Here is a 14,949-nt window from a genome sequence, read left to right on the forward strand (position 1 = left end):
TTACTGTGATTCTTTTTTTTACCTTTGTTTTTTTCTGGGGTTTACTTTCTTATCCACAAGAAAAGATTTTGCTATTTTGCCTAAGAAATGCAGTCAGCAAAATTTTCAGTAGATTTTCTTTGTACTTTACACCTACGTTTTTAGGACAGGTATTTTTTTAAGTCAGCAAGAAAATTAACTACAGCAGGAACTTCATTAAGGCCACAATTTAGGATATGCAAATGTGAATGGTTTCTAACTTTACCCTGTACATTTCACATATATCATTCACTGTTAGACACTTTGGTTTTTGTTAATATAATTCAGTGCTGAATTTGTTTTTTAACCAGAGTTTCTAATGAATGTTTTTGTAACTTTTTTCTAATTTACAATCTTAACTTTGAGTTAATGAAAATAGTTTTCTATTCATTATGATGTGAAACTACTAATAAGTTTAGTTTTTGTGATCTTTGGTTCCTATATCATGAATAGTAGCTTCCATTGTTTTGTGAAGATATGCGTGAATCGAGAGAGGCCAAAATGTCTCGATTGTGAATAAAGTGGTAGAATACAAGTCAGCAGATACCATTACTAGACTCACTCTATTATTAATGTATACTGTGTACAGTCATCATCCAACATGGGTATCTAACCCTTTATAAAATTGATAGTAATAAGTAATAGCCTCTACCAATAGTTAGTTTGAGAAATGTTTCATCATCTCCATGTAAGCTTGTTTATTTATTTATTCTTTTATTATTATTATTATTATTATTATTATTTTAGCTGTATATGGACAGCATGCCTTTATTTTATGTGGTGCTGAGGATCAAACCCAATGCCTCATGTGTACTTGGCAAGCGCTCTGCCACTGAGCTACAGCCCCAGCCTCTATTTATTCATTCTTTTTGTTTGTTTCAGTACTGGGGATTGAACCCAGGGGCACACTACCACTGAGCTACAGCCCTATCCCTTTTTAGTTTTTATTTTGAGACAGGGTCATGCCAAGTTACCCACACATCCTCAAACTTAAGATCCTCTTCCCTCAGCCTCCCTTGTGGCTGAAATTATAGACATGCACTACTGTGCCCTATTAAAAAAAAAAAATTTAGAAGTCTTTAGTAACTCTTTGAAGTAATTATTATCCAGTTTTAATAGATGCTGAAATTGAGACTTAGAGGAATTAAGCCACTTCAGAGTATTCTAGCAATAAAATAAGTAATATATACTTAGAACCTGGAATTACCCTATAGTTATGACATTTGGTTATGTTCATGCCAGGATTTGTTTTTTCTTCATAAAGGACTTCTTTATAGCTGGATGCAGTGACACATGTCTATAATCCAAGCAACTTGGGGGGTTGAGGTAGGAGGATTACAAGATTGAGGCCAACCTTGGCAATTTAGCAAGGCCCTAAGCAACCTAGCCAAGAACCTGCTTCAAATTAAAAAATAAGGTTGGGCTCTGTAGTGCATGCCTGTGATCCAAGCTGCTGGGGAGGCTGAGGAAGAGGACTGAAAGTTCAAGCCAGCTTCAGCAATTTAACCAAGTTGCCCTAAGCAACTTGGTGAAATCCTCTCTCAAAATAAAAAATAAAAAAGGTGTAGGGATGTAGCTCAGTGATAAAGTGCCCCTGGGTTAAATCCCCAGTGCCAAATAAATAAGTGAATGAATGAATAGACTGGAGATGTAGGTCAGTGGTAGTACCCCTGGGTTCAATCCCTAGTACTTCCCAAAAAAGAATTTTTTATAAATGACTGATGTTAATATCAAAAGGTATTTTGAATGTCCTTATAATATATGTATTCTGTTGCTTATTTGGGTTGTTCCTGGAAACAGATTGAACTTAGATATTTTCAGTACTTATTTCAAGTGAGTTGTTTGGACATCATTGATACTTTTCTGATTTCTTAAAATTTTGCTTTAAACCAATGTTTTATTTCAAAATAATCTTAAAAACATTAGTTAATGGTAGCTCAGTACCCTTAAGTTATATAAGTAAGACTTTTTAATTCAACTCTTGAGTAACATAAATATTTCTCAATTTTCTATCTTTATTCTACAGAATGGTAAAGAACACTGATCATCTCTGGAAAACTTATTGATCCACCTCATGTAAAGTATGCTCAGTTCCTTTCCAGTGGTGTAAGTATGTAATCTTTCTCAATTTGTATTCTCTGAGTTGCTTTAATATATTATTATGTTTATGATTCATATTTGACTTCAGACATTTGTAGAATATTTTAGAAGAAGAATCAAATGGTCCGTCTACTTGATATTAAGATGAGCAAGTGTCATAATTATTTAGTAAAGAATGAATTTTCAAATCTATCAATGTTTTATCATTTGTTCAACTCTGGATTTTGACATTGTTTTAGTTGAGCATGAAATTACTTAATCATTTTTCACTGCTTAATAGCTAAGGAGATTGTGAGATAGATAACAAACTATTGAAGAGAGGTAGTGTCAAGTTCTTTGTGACAAGCAGAATGGGGGAGCATGTTACCTTAATGCTGCTTTTTGTGTGCACAATTCCATCGCCTTAGCCATTTCTCTTTACCTGCTGGTGATGGTGATGTAGTTAATCTGTTAGCTGATGTAGTTGTGGCCTTTCTTTGGAATCAGGCAAAAAATACAAATTGAGATGGTGGTATTGTGTTGAGAGTGTTTTTATGCTAGAATATGAACTGTAACCACCAGTTCATACTAAATAGCCCTCTAAATAAAAGTATTCCGGGAATTTCAGAATTAGGAGAAGATAAAGTATCTATTAGCTCATTAAGATCATGTTTAGAGTCTAATGCAGAGTGCCTTTAGCATAAATATTTTCTAAAATTTGGTGGAGTCTGTCTTTCACTTAAATTTCTTCCGTTTTGGTTGAAAGTTCTATAATCCAATAAATAGACATTAAGATAGGTTTTCCTTGTTATTAAGGTTTTTCATTAAAGTTTTTCTCATCTCATTGATTCTATGATTTAGTGAAAAGTCTCTGAAATACATTTAGAGGATGTGAATTGTAGCCTAAGTTTCTGTTAAATAGCTATAGCCTTGCGAAGACACTTCATCTTTTGGGGCCTTGGTTTCCCCTTTTTGATCATTTATTTACTTATAGCTGTTCTCAATAGCCATTATCAATGACATCCTGAGGGCAAAAATTTTTGCCTGATTTGTTCATTGTAGCATCCTTTGTGATTCATATAGGGTCTTAACACATAGTAGGCACTCAATATATATTAATTGAATGAGTGATTTTTTTCTAAATGATCTCCAGTTCTCTGATTCTATACCCAATTTATGTCTTCCTCTAAACTTTCTTGTTTCTACTTGAATTTTGTTCGATGTGATAGAAGAAGATCAAAATCACACAATTATTAACATACAAAGATTTTTTTTCAGGTTCACAATTCTTAAGTAGGGGGAGAATAATACAAGCAAATCTTACGAGGGACACAATTGGTAGATGAGGTACATTTAATTTCATAGTTCCAAAATTATTCAAATATGGTTGTTCAGTTAGACTAGAAGTTGGCTTCTGTGTGAAGTCTAAGACAGAGAAATGATTCTTGGCTAGACCACCACAGTGGATGCCTTGTAAGACACGAAGACATATAAATAAAGTCACTTGATTCTAGAGGACAGTATTGGCAGGTAAAACTTCAAAGCCCAAGACTTGTCATGCCTGAGCTCTTGAAGTATTGGTTAGACTCCTAAGGTCATGTGTGTTTTAAATTCTAGAAGTTAAGGTCAGTAACTCACATAAGGAGTCTGATGTGGTGTGTTGTAATATTCCTGAGAAAGTAAGGGAGCTTCCCAAGGGCAGAGGTATTGACTGCAAGTTCTCATAAATGTCTGATAAGATTTAATATTCTCAAGGTGGGAAGAAGAGTAGTTCCAAATTCTCATGTGTAGAATCTAATAGGCTGTTGCACTCTGGAACACAGAGGGAATATTTTCCCAGTTCTTATAGAAAAATAGCATGTATCATTCAGGTAGCGAACTGTGTCTTAGGAATCATTTCAAGACCACATAACAGATTTTTTTTTTCACCAGATGTGCATTAAGATAGCTACAATTAAAAAAAAAACTCAGTGATAATTGAAAACCATCAAAGAATGCTTAACACATTGGAATATAATCCTACTTCTCTCAAAGTTCTTTTATTGTGGAAAAAACATTTTTAGACCATTATCTCTAGTTAAAGCCTCTATTATGTTTTCATCAGTTCTCCTATTGATTTGAATTAAAGAATCGTTTTTACTATACTCTTAAGCTCAGTTCCCAATAGAAGTTCATTTCTTACTTGTTCTCAATTGTCATTTTCTTTTTTTAAAATTGCTGTTCCTTTGATTGCAGTATTATTGAGAAAGAAGGCACTGTTCCCGTTGTGAGTTAGGCTTGAGTACATCTTTAGCTGATGCATATTATGGTTGACTCTACCATGTATTAAATCATCTTGCAGTAAACACCACACGTGCAAAACAAAACTTATTTTACCTAATCATTACAGATAAAAAGATAGAAACATCAGAATCCAGCTGAAGAAGATACTTTGTGTTTTAAATAAAGATCCAGTCAAATCCTATTAACTGTAGATGTTAGTAAGGTAGTAATGTCATTTTTACGCATGTGATTTCAAGGTTAATCATTCATGAAGGCTTTAACCTTCTTTGCTTTACATGTTTGTAGACTTGAGTTTATAAAAGGATGTTCTGGACTTCATGCCCAGTTAAGAAGGGTATAGGTATATATTAAAATGATGATATAATTTATTGCAAAATACTTCATTGTTATGGTCTCATGATTACAGTCTTTTCCTGAAATGTTGGCTTATGAACCAAGCATAATTCCATAATTTAATTGTTCTTTTGTATTTTAAACATTGTCTCTTATTATAGTGTTTAAATTCTTACCACATTATTTTCAATTATTGTTGGTCTGTGTCTGCATACAGATTAGTAATTTACAGTGAAAAATGTCCCTCATTCTTTGAACAATCCTTGTACATAAGGAAATTAATTCAATTCTTAAATGTTATCTATTTGTTATAAAAGAATTGCTGGTATCATGGATTTAGATGACCTTTATAGGTCATTTAATTTGATGATTATGTGTTTAAACTAGGTAACTTATGATAAATAAGTGTGAAAATATCATAATGTTTGCCTTTGTTTATGTTAATGCATATTGGGATATTGTTCTCAATATCTAAGAATACTTTTGATCTTGGTGTTTTTCTCATAAAATACTGTATCTTTGTCAAATGCGTGATTTGATTATGCTCATTTTACCCTTGGCATTCTAACTCTATGGTGATCATCCATTCCCTTCTAACATCTATTGGTCTTTTTTGCTTTAGCTATATCTTTGCATTATAGTCTTCTCTTGGTAAAAGTTATAGATATTTTATTTAAACAAGGTAAAGCATAAAGGGAAATTTATTCTCTCCCATAATAAAGCAGCAATGAGAGCAGTAATGTTTGAGACTTAAGAATTGCTGGAACAAAAGACAGGAACACTGCAGAGCTTTTTTCCATTGTTCTCTGCGTTTCTTGGTATGTCTACTTTATTATTCCTCAAACTAGCTTCCTGTGCATGGTAAAGAGTTCACCAGAGTAGCATCTTTCTGTAACTAAGCACAGTTATAGTGACTACCCTTCTTATCCCCAGTTTTATTAGAAATTTTTAAGGAGAGTAAGCCTTGGTCTCTTTATCAAGCTCACCCTGTTGTGAGTAGCATCCCCAAGAATATGTGTTTGGAAATAGCTAGATGTTCTAGGCAAACAAAATAATAAGTGCCTGCTGTTTCTTTTTGTGACCTCTGAAATAAAAATGGTTTCTAATTGTAAATGAATGCCGAATAATAGAAAATATTACATAGTTTTGGCTGAGTGCAGTGGCATACACCTTTAATCCCATGAATTGGAAGTCTGCGGATGGAGAATCACAAGTTAGAGGCTAGTGTGGGCAACTTAGTGAGACCTTGTCTCAAAATAAAAAAGGGTGAGGGTATAGCTTAGTGGTAGAGCACACCTCCTCCGTTCAGTACCTAATAACTGACACATGTACACATAGTGTATAATGATAGTTTCAAATACTGTGAAAGATAGCCCTGACAGTTCTGCTTCATGCGTTGGGGTGGATGGATGCTTTTCAGTAATAGGTGAAAGTCACATAATTTACTTTTGTTTTATGCTAATACACAAACAGGGCAAGATTTAAAGAATTAGAAACAAATTGCTATGTGCTCTAGTATAAATAGAATTGAAAAATATCATGATTGATCTTTTTTGTCCATACAATAAAATATATCTTGAAGTCACAAATCTAAAGATTAGCTTATGAAATATTTTGATAGGATGATGAATGAAGGTAGCAAGAGTGGTTCTTTCTTCTTTTCTGTCCTCCTCTTCCTTCCTTCCTCCCCTCCACTTCTCCTCCTATTTTCATCTTCCTCCTCCTTCTTCCTGCCCTCCCCCACCCCTGGTACTAAGAATTGAAGCCAGGGTGTTCTACCACTAACTTAAATTTTCAGCCCCCACCCCCCCCCCCTTTTTTTTTTTGAGACAGGATCTTGTTAAGTTGCCCAGGCTGGCCTTAAATTTGAGGTTATCCTCTGTTGACCTGAGTAACTGGAATTCTAGACATGTGCCACTGTGCCAGGCTGTCTGTCTGATTTTCAGGGGGTAAAGAATGATGTATATGAACCAAAATTTACCCAGAAAATAAATTAAGGATAAATTATTTGGATTTGGCAGCTTCTTTGAGAAAGAACTGCCTAGAATTATTATATTGCTGAGCACTTGATAGAGTAGATTAAGTGCTGAGGATTTAAACAGAAACTAAAGTGTTAAATGTCTCTTATATCTCTTATACACTGTTAGGAAAATATTCACATAGCTTTTTCAAGAGATTTAACATTTAAGTATAATAAACTACTAAAGTGCACAAACTAGTAGTATCCAACTTGGATGAGTTTTTTAAGATAACGCATGTGTGTGTCAGTGAAGATACTTGAATACTACCAACCCTACATAATATTTATAAGAGATTGTGTGAATTAAACAAGGTTTTTAGATCTCTTTTTTGGGAATGGGTATCCAGGATTGAATCAGGGACTTGACCACTGAGCTATATCCCCAGCCGTATTTTATATTTTATTTAGAGACATGGTCTCGCTGAGTTGCTTTGTACCTTGTTATTGCTGAGGTTGGCTTTGGACTTTAGATCCTGCCTCAGGCTCCCAGAGCTGCTGGGATTACAGGTGTGCACCACCATGCCCAGATGGTTTATAGATCTTTTGAAATTGAAAAGGTTAATGAATCATTCTGGTCAAAAGTTTTTTCTCCCAATGAGATAATGATATATTTTGGCAGAGAAGCTAAAAAGAAAATGAATAAAATACACTTACAATAACCAAAGCATTTAGAATAGCTAACAATTGGAAAAAACCCAAGTGCCTATTACTATAATGGATAAAGAAATAGGTGGTCTAGTCCTACAGTGAAACATTACTCAGCAATGAAAAGGAACAAGCTGCTGATACATCATCGTCATTAGGGAATCTCAAAATATCTAAACTTAATGAAAGTGGCTTAACACGTAAGATTAAATAGAGAGTAGAAATGAGATTTTAAAACAGGGAAAAGTAATCCATGTTGGAGGAAGAAACACCCTGAAGAGTGGTTGCCTCCAAGGAAAAAAGACAGGGCTTGTCTGAGGAGGTGCTTGAGGAAATTTCCTGAGGTGAAAGTATGATATAGGCAGGTGTGTGTACTTCTCAAAACTCTAGGATAGTAAAACATACATTGGTATACTTTTGTTTGTTTGTTTGTTTTTGTACAGGGGATGGATTGTACTTAAGGGTGCTTGACCACTGAGCCACATCCCGAGTCCTATTTTGTATTTTATTTATTCACTGAGTTGCTTAGCACCTTGCTATTGCTGAAGCTGGCTTTGAACTCGTGATCTTCCTGCCTCAGCCTCCTGAGCTGCTGGGATTACAAGTGTGCACCACCACACGAGGCAGATAAACTTTTTTTTTTTAATGTAAAGTTTACCTCAAGAGGAAAAATTCACCTGAACAGAGACTAAGCTCAAATTGATGATGTACATGCTGTAGAGATGTCTGTAACTAATTTTGAAAAGCATTCAGAAACTCAATGAATTGGATGATGTATGGATAAAGGACTGGAGGTACATACAATGATGCAAATGTCGAAAAAGAGAATGGTCATATCTAGGTCTTTAGTGTGCGGGCGTTAACTGTATATTTATTTTTAACCTTTTTATATATTTAAAAATCTTCATTATAAAATATTGGAGGAGAAACCTAGGCAATCAAGAAAGAATATAGTAATCATGAAAATAGGTTTTGGGTTTTTTAAATTTTTTTTTATTAGTTGCTCAAGACAATGATCTTGACATATCATTCATTTGATTCAAATAGAGTATGAATTCTCATTTTTCCACGTGTACAGATTGCAGGATCACATTGGTTATAGAGCCATGTATATATACACAGCAATATTAGTGTCTGTTGTATTCTGCTGCCCTCCCTATCCCCCCCTCCCCTCCTCTCCCCTCCCATCACCTCTCTCTACCCAATCTACTGTGATACTTTTCTCTCTCTCTCTTTTTTTCCCCTTCCCCCCTCACACCATCGTATATGTATTTTGTGTAATCATGAGGGTCTCCTTCCATCTTCCGTGCAATTCCCCTTCTCCCTTCCATTCCCTCCCACTTATCTTCCCTGTTTAGTGGTAATCTTCTTCTCGTGCTCTTCCTCCCTACTCTGCTTTGAGTCACCTCCCTTATATCAGAGAAGACATTTGGCATTTGTTTTTTAGGGATTAGTTAACTTCATGATAGTTTGTCACAAATAAGTCCTGGAAGAAAGCAGACGATAATATGTATAGGGGCAAGGCAGATATTGTGCCTACAGACACAAATGAACTGCAGCATATTAATTTCTATCCATACAATGTACATGTTTGTTTTTAATTATTAATAAGCCTGGTTTAAAAACTATGGAAACTTAATATAAAAGTTCTAGATTTCTGGCAGCTTAAATTTTGTATATGATAAAAGTTGTCTTTCAGATCAGAAAAGAAGCACGTTCTTCAGTAAAGCATATTGGACAACTATTCATTTACAATGAAATAAAGCCCAAATCCTTTCACATTGATTAAGTAAATATAAATTCTAGATGGAACAAAGATTTCTAAGTTATTTTTGTTGGTACATTATAATTATCCATAATGGTGGAATTTATTGTTACATATTTATACATGCACACAATATAACAGTTTGATGGAACAATAAATTTTAATTATAAAATCTATTACTAGAACCCCATAGTACCTCAGTAAATAGAGTGATTTTATCTAAATGGTGTTTAACTAGAGACTCAATGGAATATAGAAGTCATTATCCAGAATCCTTTGATTCTAATAAGTCCTACTGTATATTGAAAAGTAAAGAGATTTATGCTTTTGTCAGTAAGACATAGGCTTAAATTATTTTTCTATTTTTTATCCAGAGTTTTTGGAAGGTACAAAAATACTCTGAACCTTAATTTCCTAATGTTTTGCCATGGCAAAAACATTCTAGCATGGGCCATCTCTTACTATTTTCCATAAAGAAGTTGATAAAGAGATAATAATTCTTCTGCTCTGCATTATCTATAATGATGTGTTGTTTGGTAGATATTGTCAATTAAAAAAAACTTATTTATTTATTTTTATTTTTTAGTTTGCTGGAAACCATGTCTCACTATACAGATGAACCCAGATTCACCATAGAACAGATAGATCTGCTTCAGCGCCTTCGGCGTACTGGAATGACTAAACATGAAATTCTCCATGCCTTGGAGACTTTGGACCGTCTTGATCAAGAGCATAGTGACAAGTTTGGAAGAAGGTCCAGTTATGGAGGAAGTTCATATGGGAACAGTACCAACAATGTTCCAGCATCTTCCTCTACAGCTACAGCCTCTACACAGACCCAGCATTCGGGAATGTCCCCATCACCTAGCAACAGTTATGATACCTCCCCACAGCCTTGCACTACCAATCAAAATGGGAGGGAGAATAATGAGCGATTGTCTACATCCAATGGGAAGATGTCACCAACTCGCTATCATGCAAACAGCATGGGTCAGAGGTCATATAGTTTTGAAGCCTCAGAAGAGGACCTAGATGTAGATGATAAAGTGGAAGAATTAATGAGGTTAGTTACTTTGCTTATTAAGACTCTCCAAGAATGTCTGTGTTCTTAGATTTTTTTTTTTTTTTAAGTAATAACTGTATTTCAGTTACTTAACTATAAGAACTGATATTTTTCATTCCTTTCTTTGGAAATGAAAGAAACTATATTCAAATATTATGATTTTCACTTCTCTACTTTAGTAGCACCCCTCCTTTTTTTTTTTTTTTTTGCTAGTTGATGAACCTTTTTCATTCTTTCTGTTTATCAAAGGTTAGTTTTCTCTTTGTGGCTCTAACAGCTAATTTCTGTCTAACAAAAGTTAGTTTAATCCTTTACTGTAAAGTAAAGTACTTTTGTAAGTACTTTTTCTGAGGAATAAGATAATTTTATTTGATCCTGAATATGTACACTCTTCATTTTTCCCTCTAACATTCCAAGCCACAAAATAATTTAAGCAACTGTTTGACAAGAAGTAATTTTTAGTGAAACTACCATGCACTCATATAAAGATACAAAAAACACATAATTTTTAGGAAGATTGACACTATTTTTGCCTGAAAGAACCTTAAGTTCTAATTTTAGCAACAGATGCATGCACACACAGACACACACACACACACAATTACAAGTTAAGTATGAACACTGAGAATTTAAACTTCAAGAAGAGATGCCCACCTTGAACAGAGGTAATAAAGAAAGGTGTCACACGAGACACTGGATCATTTTGAGGATGGCTTTGTGTATTTTCCATTGCTATCTGTGTCCTTAGTCTAGAATTTTCCTTAGCACATGTTAAGTGCCTTATATGTTAAGTGATTGAATGAATTTGACCTCAACCTTAAAGGATAGTCACTGTTTTAAAAGATGAAAACTTTATTTAAAAAATAAATAAAACCATATTTAATGTTAAGGGATTAATATGATACCAGAAAAGATAAGATATATCTTTAGTCTGATAATGATTATAGATGCAGAAGCTTATTTCTTGCTTTTATCATTATGTCAAAATGAATCCTACTGTTACATGTAACTAAAAAGAACCAATAAAAAGAAAAAAAATTCTAGATGCAGTCTACCACTAAGCTACATCCCCATCCCTAGGTGCTGCTTTCGAATGTAATAAATGTATTGTTAAGATTAAAAAGGAGAATTGTTTGGGCATATATAGTAAGATGAACTTTTGAAATATAATAAGATGAACTTTTAATTTTCCTGAGTAGATGTCAACAATAAAATTAATTTTTTAGGTTTTAGTCTGTTTTTGTTGTTGCTGTTACCTATTTTTTATAAGTTTTTAATATAACAGTTAATTCCCAAATATGTATTATAGTAACAAGAAATATGGGCCACTGTCATAAAAAAGAAATACTGTAAAAGATGGGACAGTCTAATAAAGATCTAAAACCTTGACTTTTAACTCATAGTTTGACATAATACTTCATTTCAACTGCTTTATATCACAAATAAACAAAACCTGTTAAAAACAACTGGAATTTATAGTTAAATCCCACATTACACGTGTTTGAGTTCCATCATTAAATATGAATATTAAATATTACACATTATAATTGGTATTTAACTTGCATACTGTCACTTGTTGCATAATTAGAATAATTGTCTTGCTTGAGTGAGACACTATCTTTCCTTTTTCTGCTTCCTTCCTAGAACTGCTTTTTTGGTGTCCTTTACTCATATAGGGGGTCTCCTTGGATCTCCTGGCATCCTCTGGACCTCTGCCATTCTCCCTTCCTCCAGTGTGGTCCCTGCTTCTTTGCTCAAGTTTATAGAAGATAATCATAAAAATTAAATAATTTACCCAAAAAACCTTAGATATTATGTAACAGAGCCTAAACTATAACCCCATGTTTTTATTATCAATATTTTGCTGGTGTATGTTGCTACTATAAATAAATTATTCATGTTTATAGATTTTAATAAGAGTTTAGGAAAAGTAGTTTATATAACTGGAGACACAGCATGAATAGCCTTACTGGGCTTGCCATTCCCCTTCCCAACATGATATTTATCACTTCAGATCAATCACTTATTTACCAGATGAATTTTTATTGCTGGAATGTTAGAAATTTTTTTTGAACAGTATATCTTTGAGTATTCCTTGTCTGCCTAGGTATGTACTGCCGTTGCTGATCACTCAGCACTGGTGACATTACAAATGCCTTCCTGCCTTCATTTTTATGTATAAAATCCACCTTTCGCTGGTTCACATTGAGAAAACTCTAGGCTAGATGCATTTTCCAAATCTCATAATCCACTGATTCTATACTGGATTATAATTTCAAGGTACACAGTGGAGATCGAATGGCATCAAGTTATAATTGTATACCTGAACAACTTGTTAAGAAAGGGTCAGAAAAAAAAAAAATGGCCACTTTTCCCTTTTATTAATTAGGGTAGGGAATAAAAAGGCAAACTAGCATGTGAATTTTAATAAAGGTGAATATTACATTTTAGGAAAGACTTTAAAACCAAGAATGATAGCTCATTTCACATTTAATGTCTTTTTAAAAGTATATCTATTAATATATGAATATACATAGGATTGTGTGTCTACATCTGCTAATAGTATGCATCTACTAATGTTTATTTGCTAATTATATATGCATCATGAAATAACAATTTAAATGAGGCTCATCAGAATTAATAATGGCACATGTTAAGGATGTTATTCTTAGCACCCATGTACTAAATCTTATGAGTGTGTTAGTATTTTATACAAAATATGAGACTCTTCTTGATTGCCTGTAGGATTGAGCATCCTTAATTAATAAAACTGAAGTCTGAAATGCTTGAAAATTAAAAACTTTCTGAGCCACTAATATAGGTAGAACGTTTCACAACATTATTAATGCACACAGTTATTTAAAAATATTACATAAAATTGCAGACTATGTGCATGAGGTATACATGAAACATAAATGAATTTTCTGGTTACACTTTGGTCCTATCCCCAAGATATCTCATTTCCTATATATATGCAAATATTTCAGAATCCAAAAACACCCAAAATCTAAAAGTTTCTGTTGCCATGCATTCAGGATAAGGGATTCTCAGTCTATATTTACTTGTGTAGGTAAGATATTATATGTTTTATAAGTAATAAGATGAAATGGTCATGAAATACAATTAACATGTTGGTTATTCACATATTGTAGCTTTTCTTTTAGTGTATTTTTTGTTTTGTTATTTATTTGTTTGTGTTTTTTATTTTCAGTACTGGGAATTGAACCCCCCAGGGATGCTTTACCACTTACCACTGTGCTACATGTACCCCATCCTTTTAAAAAATTTTCTGGGAAAAGGTCTTGCTAAGTTGCTAAGGCTGGTCTTAAACTTATAGTTCTTCTGCCTTATCTTCATGAGTCACTGGGATTACAGTTATGTGCCTCCACACCTGGTTTGTGTTATTTTAAGTTTTAATGTTATGCTTCGTATGTCTTCATGGGTGGAAATTTATATAAGTTTTAATTCAAATGTGAAGGACATTAGTATGCAAGTGTGAAATAGACGGTCTTAGTACTCTGCTTCATCTCTGGGTATCTATGATACAGATAAATATTTTTAAGAAATCTAAAGAATGCTCAATCTATGTTAAAAGAATATGAAAGGCCATTTTAAAATGTGTCGTCTTTAATATCTTTTGTTCCAGAAAATGAAGCAATGTCATTTGAAGCAACCATAAATAACTCTTTTTCATCCTGATTTGGGGAACTTAAATATACCTGAGAATAAGAATAGATCAGGTTTCCCATTTTACAGCCTTTTACAAACACACCCCCCCATGGTTGTAGATAGACAAAATACCTTTATTTTGTTTATTTATTTTTATGTGGTGCTGAGGATCAAACTCTGTCTCTCACCTACCAGTGAACTACAACCCCAGCCCTTAACTTTTTATCTCTTAACTACAGATTTGTTCACTCATTTCATGAATTAAGTTTTATGTTATGTAAACCCCATGATGAATGAGACACAATCTTTGTGCTAAAGGATTTTACAGGGTAGTAGGAGAGATAAGATTAGAAACAACTATAATATAGGATAACATGTAATATATTAGCATGTGAGTAGTATAATTGAATTGTTAAGTTTAGCCATTACAAAGAAATCTTTTTCTTAGCTTGAGAATGAGGGAGAACTTTGCTTAACAATTGACATTTAAATTGTGTCTTTTAAAAAATGGTGATTTGATAAAGATGTATTGCTGTGAATTCCTTCAGATAGCAGGTTAACATGGAAACTTTAGCAAGTTATAAAAATAAAGACATGTCTGTAACTCCAGTAGCTTGGAAGGCTAAGGCAGAAGGATTGCAAGTTTAAAGCCAGCCTCAGCAATTTAGTGAGGGATTAAGCAACTTAGCGAAAACCTGTCTCAAAGTATAAAGATATAAAGGGCTGGGGATGTGGCTTATTGGTTAAGTGTCCCTGGGTACCAAAAAATAAACAAATACACACACACATACATACATACATGCACACATGAAGTAGAGGGTGGAAAGGGAGAAATTTCATCCTTATGTGGAACTCACCCAGATGAATCTAACATAATAGTGATTTAGTTAACTAAGACTTTAGGAGTTTGAGATTTTATAAGAGAAAGGAAGTAAAAGGGATTCGTTCTCTTTAGGGAATATGTCAAATTTCAGATGAAGAGAGGAAGTAAGGAGTAGAAGTCAAGAGATTAGATTTGGAGTAAATGAAGTTTTCATATTAGCAAACTGGTGATTTTCTGAGAACACAATGAGG

General features: G+C 33.6%; 1 protein-coding gene across 13 annotated transcripts in view; it reads left to right on the forward strand.

The window, feature by feature from the left end:
• Positions 1-14,949, forward strand: part of Hmbox1 (homeobox containing 1) — a 164,841-nt gene that overhangs the window by 67,201 nt on the left and 82,691 nt on the right. For 12 of the 13 annotated variants that reach the window (XR_004618588.2, XR_003581527.3, XM_027926863.3 and 9 more), the window contains exons 2-3: positions 2,045-2,124; positions 9,730-10,206. Coding sequence is in view for 11 of the 13 variants with exons in the window: in XM_027926863.3 (XP_027782664.1) it covers positions 2,102-2,124; positions 9,730-10,206 (500 nt within the window). In the remaining 2 variants the exon portion in view is untranslated. Of the gene's footprint in view, positions 1-2,044; positions 2,129-9,729; positions 10,207-14,949 lie in introns of all 13 variants that reach the window. The other variant, XM_071610620.1, reaches the window with a different exon arrangement.

This window comes from Marmota flaviventris, chromosome 3 (assembly GCF_047511675.1).
Source record: "Marmota flaviventris isolate mMarFla1 chromosome 3, mMarFla1.hap1, whole genome shotgun sequence".
Classification (NCBI taxonomy): domain Eukaryota; kingdom Metazoa; phylum Chordata; class Mammalia; order Rodentia; family Sciuridae; genus Marmota; species Marmota flaviventris.